Source organism: Coturnix japonica, chromosome 14, assembly GCF_001577835.2.
Source record: "Coturnix japonica isolate 7356 chromosome 14, Coturnix japonica 2.1, whole genome shotgun sequence".
Lineage (NCBI taxonomy): Eukaryota > Metazoa > Chordata > Aves > Galliformes > Phasianidae > Coturnix > Coturnix japonica.
This window is the reverse complement of record NC_029529.1, coordinates 5,883,684-5,896,733: the sequence shown is the minus strand read 5'-3', so window position 1 is coordinate 5,896,733 and position 13,050 is coordinate 5,883,684. Positions and strand designations below refer to the sequence as shown.

The following is a 13,050-nucleotide window of genomic DNA, read 5'->3' as shown; positions in this document are numbered from 1 at the left end:
CTCCATCCCTGGCTCTCCTGCTTGCTCCAGCCCCATGAGCAGCAGCGATCATAAATTCAGCTCAGCCCACGAACCGCTTGCAGCGTAAGGGCAGTTTTATGGGTTGTTTTTCCATGTCACTGACTTCTCTTTCTCCGAGGCTCCTGAAAGGTCTGGCCCTTGAGCTGGAGCATCTCATCCTCAAAATGTCTTGTTTTGCCTCCATCTGACAAGTTAGAACGTGATGTGATAGGGACATGCTTTGGTAGGCATGGGTTAATGGTTGGACCTGATGATCTCAGGGGTCTCTTCCAACATTAATGTTTCTGTGACTCTATTCTATGATTCTTAGAGGCTTTTTGTCCATTGATAGCAAAGCAAACCTGGTGGGAGAGGAATGTGGGTATCCACAAGGCTTAGGCACTGCCTGGGTTCCCTTGGGCAGGGGCAGAGCCAGCACATGGTCTCTGCAAGTGCAGGGGATGGAGCAGACTGGTCCCCACCACAGAGGTGGCTCTGTTAATGTTGTCCCCACATGCAGGGAGCTGCAATAAAACCCAATGAGAAAGCCAAAAGAACATGTTGGGACTTTTTCACCCCCTGAGAACTGCATCACTTCCCAGGACAGGTCTCATGGCTGGCAAACAGCTTTTCAGTGGGAAACACACCAAAAACATCTTTTCCCTGCAGAAGACACCTACAGCGCATACTTTCCCTTAATCCTCTATTTCCTCCCTTCCTTTCACACTGCTCTCATTAGTTGCAGGATGACTGTTGCCCCTGTTGGGTTGAGCTTCTGTTTGTTTGTCCTATTTAAAAACAAACAAACACTTTTTGGTCTTTTACCCTAAAAAAGCACCACCACTTCCATAGTGTTCCTAAAATCAACTCAGCCACCCCAGGGCTGAGCCTGGAGCCTTCCTCCTCCTACGCCATCCTCTCCCCAGGGCTTTGAGGAAGTCTCTATTCTTGCACCCAAGGGAGCAGCTGCTGGTTTGCATAGATTTCTGATTCTCTTCTGTGCTCATCAGGGCTGTAAATAGATGTTTTAGGGCACAGCCCTTCCCAGTCAGGTAGCATCAAATTGGAAGCACTGCCACCATAAATAACACTGCTGCGACCGGGGCTCTTCCAACAGAGTGTGACTATAATTGGAATAAAAGACTTTAAGTGAACATGATTTAATATCAGAGACGCTGAACACTTCAGGTCAAAACTAAAATGGATATTTTTCTTCTCCCCCTGTAGGCAAAGCCTCGTTTTTGTTTTCTTTCGTTGTTGCAGGCTGTTTCCATGACGGTGCGTTAAACACTTATTAATTTCTCAGCCAAAGCCCCACCATTCAGATTTATGACGGCGGGTGTTTTATGAACTATCCGCTGCACAATAATATTTTGTAAATCTACATTCCACAAACATCACTTTGCTTGAAGTAAAGCTTCACACTCAGCTAGGCCGGGCGCTCAACAATGCCCTCATTTTTAATCAGTCACCTGTTTCTCATTTTAAGTTTATCACACTTGAAAAAATACTATAATTTCTAGAGTTGTAAAGAAACCTACAAACTTTGGTCTCAGAAATTTCATTTCGAAGGCATTAACTCATTTTGAAAGTCCCTTGGCTATTTAAGGTGTAGAGTTTCCATTAACAGAATAAACTCTGTGGAGTATGGAGCATAATGTTCTTATGGAAAACAGTCCCTTCCCCTAATTATTTAGTCTAGCAGAGAATGAAAATAATTAAGTCTCAAAATTCCCCTTAGAGTGGAGGGGGGACTGGGAGGAAAGCAGCAGCTACTGAAGGGAGTGGAGCGGCGATGGCTGGAGGTGGGCATGAGCAGCATTAAGGTTTGCAGTGACAGCTCCATGCCATCCAGGACAGCTTTGGATCCTACCACAGCACAAGAGCTCTGGAATTCTCTCTTCTTCCCCCATCAAAGATCAAATTTAAGGTTGTTGCTTGCAATTCAAATGAAATTACAGCACTGAAAAGGCAATTAGTGGCTGCCGGCACTGAGGTTCTGCACATCCAGTGCTCATCTCAATACAGCTAAGGAGTTGAAATTAAAAAATAATTGAATAGTTTGTGCTGGGAGGGTCCTTAAGGGTCACAGACCAGATGCTTTGCTTATAGAATCACAGAATGGTTTGAGTTGGAAAGGAGCTCTAAAGGCCATCAGGTCCCACTCCCTGCACTGAGCAGGGACACCCACAGCTCCATCAGTGCTCAGAGCCCCATCCAGCCTGACTGTGGGTGCCAGAAGGGATGGGGCACCTCCACCTCTGCGCCATTCCTCACCACCCTTGGCATAAATAACTTCTTCCTTATATCCAGTCCAAATCTCCCCTCTTTTACTTTGAGACCACTTCCCCTTGTCCTGTCACAACAGACTTTGCTTAAAGAGTCTGTCCTGCTCTCCAACTGTTCTCACACCACAGCATCCCCCATTATGTCCACAGTTTCATCTGGGTGGATGGTGGTGCAGGAGGGACCCGCTTCAGTGAGCCTAAAATCCAGCAGGGAAATGGCATTTCTGAAATGCAGGAAGAAAGCTCCAGCAAGGCAGGGAGGGAGCTCAGCCTGAGCAGAACGAATGCGGGAGCAGAAGGGGCTGCCAGAACTGCTGTGAGAGCACCAGCCGTGAATGCCACAAGTGTAAACTCAGCAGAATTGGGATGGGGCATAAAAAACTTAAAGAAAAAAAAAAGAAAAGAAAAAGAAGCAAACAATCAGTTTCCATATGCAGGGGAAGTGTGAGCAGCAAACAACAATGAAATAAGCATAAATAACTACTAGTGACTAACTCACGTCCTCACACCTTCCCATTGCACCTGGGTACAACGCAGGGATGCCAGCACAGGTATTGGGGTTGGCCCACTCAGACCAGAAATGTGAGCAGCAAACAGGGTTAAGTGGTGTGCTGGACTCCAGGCTGGGCCAAAAGGAGCATTTGTAAATTGTTATTTTTATTTCAAGCCACCCAAAAATACATTCGGCCCACGAAAAGCTTTTAAAGCAAAAGTAATGCCAGAGCAAAGGCAGCTGACACATAAAACCAGCACTGGATCCTGATCTTTTCCTACTATAAACTAGCTGCTAAGGAGTGAAAACAGAGTCTGAGCATTGGTTAGAGCAAAGTACTGCATGAATCAAAGCCCTGTTTGCTGAGATATAGAGCACTGTGTGCAGCACACAGCATCATGCTGCTCTGTCACCACTGACCTGCCCGTGCCCCTTGTATGCTGGGCAGTCACTATCCTATAAATGCTAACAAAGATAAAGATTTGCTTTGTTTTCATTTTAAATGCCTGAAAATACAATTTCCTCACCTGTCACAGAACACAGTAAAAATTTATAAGGTTTTTATGTGTTTTTTTTAATCACCACTGATGCCAGAACATACAAAAGAGGCGCAGCCCTTTGTGGCAAAGCCCTGAAAGATGTGATGCACATCAGGTTTCTGAGCTGCTGCGATGTTTGTAGTTCCAGCCACAGTGAGGAACGGGAGCAGCGCTGCTGGCCCTGGGCAATAAACAGCTCTGGGATTATGGAGAGCTTCTGTCGCTGCTGAGCCCCACTCACCACCAGCTGCCACCAGCTGGTACCCATGTCTGGCTGCTGGCACCAGGGGACACCCAGCTCCAACTGGGGGCTCTGACACAAGGGCAGCACCACACAGATCTCCAGCATCTCCTCCAGCACTTTGTACCCCACTATGATCCCCCAAAGGAGTCCTGCAGGTCCCAGTGCAGCCCTCTCCCAGCCAAGCAGAGCTGAGATCCCTCCATAAACGGTATTAAAGCTGTACCCATCCATGGCAAGGGACATGCTGGTGTCTCCCAGCACGCCTTTTGGAGCAGTAGTTAACACAGGGTCCTCAAGAAATCTCCTGGGCTGCAGCCAGGGTGTAATTATCTGTGTGCATAACCCACAGCCCAAGGAGCCGTGGCACAACCTGACAGCAAACCTGGACAACAGACCCAGATGTAGGGGAATGGCAGCACGCAGGGAGGGCTGCACTGAGAAACTGGGCTCTGAAAAGGGAATCCATACAAAATCCCAAGTAACTGCTTTTACAGCAGTCTCAGCTCCTATCTTTGGAGGGAGATTGTCACCATCAGCCTGCAGCAATGCTCTGATGGGGCACTGGTGCTGCATGAGACCATTCTGACTGCCTGGGAAACCTCAGAAATGTGGTTATAAGAGATCCTCAGATCCAATGGTGGGACACTCGCTGGTGTTCCAAGCTGTGTATCTGTTGGTTGTGGTCTTTTTTGTATACATACATACTATCTCAATATCTATTGAATGCCATATCCAAAAGAAAGCACTTTAGTAAAAGGTGGAAAGAAATTCTTAATATCTAAATTAGAAAAGCAGCCTCCCCATAGAAGATCTGGGGGACACGCAGCTTTAAAGCCGAAAAGCACAGCTCTGTTTCAAAAGGAAGCTCACTTCACATGGTGCTGGGAACCTTAATCCCTGTTTGTAATGCATCTTGAGAGCCCCAAATGGAAAACATGAGCACGAGCATACTATTACTCAAGTTGATCCAAAATTCCCTTAAAATATTTTTTCAGCTAAAAATAACTTCATCAACAAAACAGACACTTTTGTGAAAAACTGCCTTTTGTAGAAAACCTTGGGGTTTTCATCTGTGCTTTGCACTTGCTGATGTTTGCTTTGTCACTGAAAACGCAAACAATTCCAAGACAAGTGTCAACAAAAACAATTCTTCTTGCAGGACTGTTTCATCTTTGAAGTATCCCAATGGGCTGCTGGAAATGGTATTTTTCATCTGACCTTGCAAAGAGATCATGGCAAAAAATCTGAGGCTGTGGGGCAGGAAACCACCGTGGTAGGTAGGATCCATGTCCAAGAGAAGCAGTGCCGGGCGTTGGGAAGGGGCCAGCCCCAGGTCTCCTGTCCCCATCACGGTGCTGAGCACCAAATCTCCATGGAGATCTGTTATTAAAATTGCCCTATTAAATACCACCCGCGTGGCATCAAATACAAAGAGCAATCAACCAACAGGGATGGTGACTCAACCACCTCCCTGGGCAGCCAGTTCCAATGCCCAACAGCTCTTTCAGAGAAGAAATTTCTCCTGGTATCCAACCTGAAATGCACCAGCACAACTTGAGGCTATCACCATATTGCTGGTTACTGGGAGACCAACCCCACCTTGCTCCAACCTTCTTTCCAATTGGAGCACTCATACTGAATGCATAGCCTGGGTGTTTTCTATCTAGAAGCTTGCCCCAATCACTTACCGTGGGGGATCTTTGCCTGCAAATGGGTTTGTTGCCATCAGGGACAAGGCCTCTTCTTCCTGGGCCAGCAGCTTCCCTGCCAGGTGGATGATCCACTCATTCTGCTCATAGGTCTGGGAGAAAGAGGATGAAATACAGATATTAGGCATCTCTGAGCTTTAATTACAATTAAACACATCTGTGTGAACTCTGGGCAGGGAGTAATCGGTGCAATAGCAAACAAGATATTTGCTGGTGCTGCACGATCAGACCATGCAGACTCCAAAACCTCAAGGCTGAGACACACTGAGAATTCATCCATCACTTTAAAACACGTTGCTTTCCTTGCTTTGTTATCGGACAAATAACAGAAGGAAGTGAATTCTCTATTCCTGGATTCTCAGCTACCCAACTACTTCCAACATCTGTGCCATGCCCTTCTATCCTGCTACCACTGAAACCAAATATATCAGCCTTAGAATGCTGCGCCCCCCCATTGAGCTGCCAATTTTGATTCCACATTTACCTCCCTCCGTGAATGAGAGCATCTCACCCCCTGCAGAAATTCTTGGTGAGGCTCCATAAAAAGCATTTCCCCTTCTGGAGACTTTCAGTGCTTTATATTCAGTTCTTTAATGTGCACCTAACTGGATTTTTTAATGCAAGCAGTAGGGGACACTGTGGGAAAGCTAAACCCAGCATCTGTACCTGCAAGACTGTGACTAATGCAGACCATCAATGCAAAGTTACTCAGCAAATCTTTTATAATGGCAGGGTTTGTTATTTCCGTTGCTACAGGAAACAGGGGAGAGAAAGGAGATGCAAAGCCCCACGTTCTGGAGGGAAGCTCCATCAAGCAGCAGCGCTGCCTCGCAGGGTCTCTGACCTGCACTCATCACAAGCTACAAGGAAAGCCTCAGATATTGCAGCCTACAGCTTTGTAGAAAGTTTCCTACTAGCAGAGCTGCAAGGAACCTGTGGGTGAGAAACCAAAGCTCTATGGAGGACCTCAATTCTTCAGAGCCTGCTGCAAACCCACAGGGCTCAGCAATGGCGGAATGGGCTCCTTGGTTTGCCAGGTCTCCAAACTGTTAATTAGTGGCTCCATGCACACGAGAGTTGGACTTCTGGTTTGTAAAGTGTTTTTCTTGTAAAATTTACAGCATGTCTGGCCCCAGCAAGGTCTGCGGTGAGAAATTTCCACCCGGCGCGGCTCCCCCCACTCCCCCCAGCACCACGGCCTGGATACAGTGCAATGCTGGGAGCAGTGGGAGCAGGGCTGTGCTCACGTCTGTGCTGCTTAACTCATTACCCTGTAAAGCGATATGGTGGTGAAGGGGGGAAAGAAGGAGCCCAGGTGATTTGGGCTCCATCCAGAGCAGCATCGTGGAGGTGACAGTTCCTCTCTGTGGCTCTGCTGGGAGCAGACCCTGTGTGCTGAGCTGCTGTACCTATCTGTGATATTTAGGATGAGAAAGTCTCATCTGGCACTGAGTAAAACAGAAGAGAGTCAAGGCTTGAACCACTGAAAGCATTAAATACAAGAAGCCGGAAGCGACACATATGTCACTAAGGTGTGCATGGTGGGTCCATGTTTTGATTTTGGATCTTTGTAAGTGGAAACCCTACAGCATCCCTGGCTGCTTCAGGTGGAAAAGCCAAAGGCAAAGAACACCACCACCCCCACTGTTGTTGGGACAGGAACACTGACACCAGGACCAGCACACAACACCAGCATCAACCCCAAAAAAGGCATGAGAAGAGCAGCTCGCTGAACCAGGCTTTAGGCAGAACACGTTATTGGAACTGGATTTGCTCCCTGTCTCCACGTGTGCATTGCTGCAGCCTCCCCACCACTGCACTGCACCCACACTTTGCAACCATTTCTATTCTCCAACTTCCACGTAATGATTTCTATCATCCAGCCTCTCCATTTTCACATTTTACCAGTGTATAAACACAGAATTCTCACCTTGAATGCATTCATTTGCATACAGATGTATTTAATAACTCGACAGGACTTTAAGCCCAATCACCAATACTGCAGCAGTAGTAGCAATGAAATTCTGCAGAGATAATGTACAAGAGAATAAAATAATCACAAAAAGCACATTAAAAAAACCACACAGCACTACAGGGAACACATTCCCAACTGAAATAATAGTAAGAACAACCCTTTTCCTCCAGGTTTAATTGGTCATTTAATGGAAAAGGACTGCGGATTAGCGTGGCATTTTATTGAATCTCAGTCCTGGCACAGACGTACAGGAGGACGTAACTCTGAGATGCACATGTGGAAACAGCTGGAAACTTGGCACTGGAGCCCTGCATTATGATTTTGCATGGTTGGGAAGCTCTGCATGTTCTCACATCGTGTGGATGGCGGGGGAGTTTGCATTTCCATGCTGTTGTAAGGGGCACTTCTGGCACCACAGCCCACTCATTTTGGGGATGCAAAGCACTGACTCCACCACCGGGGATGTTTTCACCCAACACTCACACTTCTGCTTACGCTGATGCTTAGGAGTGACCTCAGTAGTCACTATATAGAGAAGCTGAGCCATCAGCTGGAGGAATGAACCATATCCCACAGAAAAAAACAGCATAACCAACACAGGGCTTTGCTTTCCTAGAACTCCATCTCAGCGCTCGCTGCCATCCTGCTACCCAAGAGGATTAACCAAGGAAGGCTGAAGGCTACACCACGTTCCACCACCTGCCATGGTAAGATTCCATTGCTTCCCATTACCTTGCCCCCTATTCCTAGGAGTTCCCCAAAGGGACAAACCATTGGCCTGCAGTGCCGTTCTCACCATATAATGATAATATAAGTGGGCAGTTCCCCCAACTCCACCAAGAGGCACCCCATAAGGTGCTCAGGGAAACATCCCTGAAGGAAGCCAACCAACCCCAGTTAAATGAAGAAAATAGAATTCCTACATTCTACAAATAGACCAAACCACCTGAATGTGGCAATGGAAAATGGAAGTGAATCGAGGTCTGTGTTTTTAGGAGAGGAAAGAAAGGAAATGTAAAAGGCTGAGCCTAGTGCACTAAGCACGAGGTTCGGGTTTTACTGCCCTGCACACACCTCCTTCTGCACACTGATGCCATGCAGCGTTTTCCTGCAAGTACCTCCTGGTTGGATGACCCAGGTGACAGAGGTTGGAATCCAGTATTCTATTAAAACATTCATCTTCCTTCTCTCCATATAGGGTTTCCTTTTCTCAGCTCTCCCAGTGCGTGCAGTAAGGTGAAGTCTCCTCTCCCAGCTCCCCTGTCCTGCACCAAGCTCTGTCCTGCTGCTCACATTTCTGTTCTCCCTTTGGGAGTCAGCTGAGTTGCACCCATAAACTTACCCATCACATCTGGCAAACACACCCTTCTCCTAGGTGCCCCACAATTTGCTTCTTCACAAATACATGAAACAAAGCAACCTGAATTTTAGCTGCATCCCTTCTGCACAGACTGTCCTGACACTCTGATACTGCTAGAGTCACTTCAAGGTATAACACAACAGAACAAGCTTTAACAAACAATACCGAGATGGCGCTGGGGTTGTTATTTTCCAACTGATTATGATCTGATGAGCAGCACAAGCATGTTTCTGCACTGGCCAGATACAGACCCCACTACAGAGAGCTTACACAGTCTAAACAGAAGAAATACCCCTCATGCCACAGGAAGGAGAGAAGAAACCCTTGGATTTTTCATTATTGAGAGCACTGAATGCTTTCTGCTGCTGTCCAATGGCGAAGAACACGTCTTGTTCTACAAACAAGGTGCTCCTGCCAAGCCCAAGGCATCCTGCTACCAGGAAAAGCGACCAACTCAAAGCCCCTGGACTATGAGCGGTATTTTGTTTTCTGGTTGTTAATTCTGACCGATGCTGAACCCACCTCAGGCTGGAGCAGCTCTGCCCACAGTGCTCTCTGTATCAGTAGCACAGCTCCATTTGGGGTTGTGGTGATGGGCCGCCTACAAGCACCCACCATAAGTGCTAAGTCAGATAATTACAGGAGCATCATCATCAGCTGGAGGGCACATAACACTTAAATCTCTTTCCAGCAAAATAAGAACCTTTACACTAAAACAACCAGGAGCACATTCCGCCATCACACTATCTTCTCATTGGAAACTTTTTTCCCCTAACGTTTAACCTGGATTTTCCTGAGATTAAATCATATTCTGCCATTTAGCCCATTATTTCCTCCCTCCCTTCTCCACAGGGACCCAGAAAACAGATTGTTACTTTCCACTTTGTGGTAAGCTTTCCCACATCCCAAACCTGCTCTGCTGCCTTCCCAGAACTGTTCTCATGGCTGCTGTGGGACCAGGATTCTATAGGTTCCTCTGTTGTACCCATGCCAATCAGCTGCATCCTTCCCACATTAGGATGCTTGGCTTAGGAGGGGGCTCTCCACTCCTATCTGCTCAGACCCAAACCTGCATCACCACCGGGGGATTTTAGACCTCTTCCTCGATTGTAAATGGCATATTGTATTTAAGTAATAACATTAACATCACAAACATTGCTTCCTAGAAAATAATGCCATGTTACATTACTTATAATCAAGGCACTATGGCAATTAGCACCCAACTGCTAATTGCGGCTCAGAGCAGGGCAGCACTGGTCCTGCAGCTACAGCCAAGGTGGGAGCTGTGCAGGAGGATGGTGTCATATGTCAAGCAGTGATGAGGTGCAAAGAGGAACCTGTCAGGAGCAGCACAAAGGGATGGTAAATATCTTCCCCCCCCCAAACTCCCTGGGCTTTCCTGCAGCCTGTCAGTGTGGGATATGGCAGGTCCTTAAGTAACTGCCTCCAGCACCAACCCCATGACGGCAGCAAACAGCGGGGTGAAAAAATCCAGAACTTCTAAAAACAAATTAAACCTAATCCAGAGGCTGAAGGAACTTGATTTTATGGACTCCATAAACTACTGTATGGGCTTTGTGAAACTCACCCGACTGCACAAACTTCTGCTGGGCTTTTGGTTCCTCTTCCTTCCCACCACCTTGTCAGACTTGATCTGAGCAGTGAGCAAAGGGGCAGCCAACAGAGTCCTGGGCTGCATCAGCAGAGGGGTGGCAGTAGGGCAGGAAGAGGACTGTCCACTAACTCTGCTCTGCCCCTGTCCAGTCCTGGGGTCCCTGGCACAGAGTTGTGGAGCTGATGGAAAGGGTCCAGAGGAGGGCATGAGGATGCTCAAAGGATGCAGCACCCCCCCTGTTGGAGCAGGGGGGGGAATCCAGGGGTGTTCAGCCTGCAGGCTCCAGGGAGATCTCACTGCAGCCTTCCAGTACTTGAAAGGAGCTTATAAGCAGGAGCAGATAATGACAGGACAGGGGGGCATGGCTTTAAACTAAAAGAGGGGAGATTTAGGTCAGATGTTAGGGGGAAATTCTTTACCGAGCTGCAGTGTGAGGCCATGTGAACACCCACGTCTTGCTATGGAAAGGATCCATGGCCTTGTGGCAACCTCAAAGCAGGAAGGGACAGCACACAGGGGGGACACACACCTCCTGTGCACGAGCACTAATTACCACTAATCAGCCGGTGCGGACAGACGGCTTTGCATGTGCACAGCCCAACAGCCCCCAGGCTGATAGGTGCACTTCAGGGAACCTCTCGGTGCATTATAAAAATAATCATAAAGATGCAAATGAAGCTGTGTTATTTCCGCTTCCTGCTCGTCCCCAGGCTGCCCCATACATCACTGTCACTCAGTACACAGCCGCTGCCTGCCGACAGACAAGGTTGGTGTGTGGCAATGTCTCTCAACACCAGCACAGCAGCACTTGCCATGATGCTGCAGTATCAGTGCCTTGTGCTTATTTGGTCACCTTCAGCCCTGGGCATTCTGATCTGGTGGGGGGCATCCAGACCATGGCATAGGGTTGGGCTGAGGGGCTGTGAGGTCCCTTCTAACCCAACCATGCTGTGATTGCATGGTGGAGCCCTCCTGAAAAGCAGGAAGCTTTAAAACAACAGCTCTAACTTCTGCACCGTCATTTAGTGCTGAGCAATACTGCTGGCCAGAGCTTTAACCTTTGCTGTCGTCTTGCTGAGGGATAAGCATACCTAATGCAGATTAAATGAAATTCCAGCACACAAAAAAACCCCCATAGCCAAAGAGCGATGGTTATGTCATCACCGAGGAATCTAAAAGGCGCCTAAATGAAAATACCACAAAGAAAAAACAGCAAAGTTTGGGGCAGGGGGAGAGCAAGAGGAAGAACACCAGGAACGGATGTGAAAATAAAGGGAGAGATGGGGCTGCCCACACCACAACGAGCCCCAGCTTTGTAACACCCACTTTACATTACACAGTCATGCCATTTTGCAGAAAAGGCTGTAGGATGTTAATGAATTAATTTACAATAATTCCCCCCTCTTCCTTGATGGAGAGCCATCACCTGCCTGTGGGTGCCAGGTGAAGATGCCATGTCCCTATAGAGGACAGAGATCAGTGGCTGCCCACTGTGCCACCACGTCAGGGACAGGCACTATCTCCATCTCTTTAACTCTTGTTATTGCTGAGAAACAATTAAGAAGCCTCACATAACATTTCCAAGAGTTTCATTACACCAGCAGCAGACATCCTTAAGGAATACAACTTTTTTTTAAAAAACATAATTAACTTAGCTGAGGCTTCAAATATCCACCCCCTGCCCCAGGCACGTTGTAAATTCACATGGATTGCTTTCCCTGGTCCAGGGGATGCGCATGTACCTGGAAGGCCGCGAACCACATCAGCCAGTCCAGGCGATAGTGGTAGGGTGAGATGAAGCACGGCCGTCGCCACAGGTCCCCAGGCTTGCACTTGAAGTCAAACTCCTGCCAGACAGCAGCGGGGTCATTGGGGTCTGGGCTGGATGTTCCCTGAAGGATGACTTCAGTTCTCTCCTTGGTGATGCTGCAGAACACAACAGCAGGTCTGTTATTTGTCTCAAATCAAGGGTAGATGTGGCACTTAGGGACACTGTTTAAGGGACATGGTGGTGACTGGAGTTGGTGATCTTACGGGTCTTTTCTGATCCTGTGATTCTATGACCTTCATTCACTTCTTGGGCCAACTTGTCTCTGACATAGAATCAATGGATGGTTTCACTTAGAAAGGAGCTCTAAAGGCCATGTGGTCCCATTCCATGCACTGAGCAGGGACACCCACAGCCCCATCAGTGCTCACAGCCCCATCCAGACTGACCGTGGGCACCTGGAGTAATGGGGCACTGCCACCTCTCTGTGCACCTTCCTCACCACCCTTGACATAAAGAGCTTCTTCCTAATATCCAGTCTAAACGTCCCCTCATTTAATTTTAAACCATTTCCCATTGTCCTGGCACAACAGACCCTGATAAACTGTCTGTCCCTTTCCTTCTTACAGCTCCCTTCAGATACTGGAAGGCTCCTAGCAGGTCTCCCAGAGCCTTCACTTCCACAGTGGTCATAAGAGAGATCTTACACCCTTTTATTTTTCACTCTTTGGTCCTTCCACCTTCAGCCCTAAAACTGAAACTCTGGAAACACATGGGCACCACCTTCTCCCTTGATGCCATCCAGCGATAGATGCCTACAGCCCACAGAACGCTGCGCATCTCAGCTTATAATTGTTACCTCCGTTTAATAGATTTCTGGATTCTCCAGCCAAGTTCCATATTATACACTGGGCTGAGTTATGAGCCGTGGCCAGCTGCCCAATGGTTAGAAACACGCTGTAAATCAGGGACACCAAATTACTAATAAAAGTATGTTCCTACTGTGTGATTCAAAATATGTCAAGTTTCACATAATCGTATATTCATTATAAGCTGCAA

General features: G+C 47.6%; 1 protein-coding gene across 5 annotated transcripts in view; it reads right to left on the bottom strand.

Annotated features, from left to right (window-relative positions):
• The window catches only part of LMF1 (lipase maturation factor 1), a 148,747-nt gene that overhangs the window by 4,438 nt on the left and 131,259 nt on the right, over window positions 1-13,050 (bottom strand). For all 5 annotated transcript variants that reach the window (XM_015876946.2, XM_032447597.1, XM_032447598.1 and 2 more), the window contains 2 exons: window positions 11,966-12,149; window positions 5,253-5,365 (listed from right to left, as the gene is read on the bottom strand). In XM_015876946.2, the coding sequence (XP_015732432.1) occupies window positions 5,253-5,365; window positions 11,966-12,149 (297 nt within the window). The remainder of the gene's footprint in view (window positions 1-5,252; window positions 5,366-11,965; window positions 12,150-13,050) is intronic.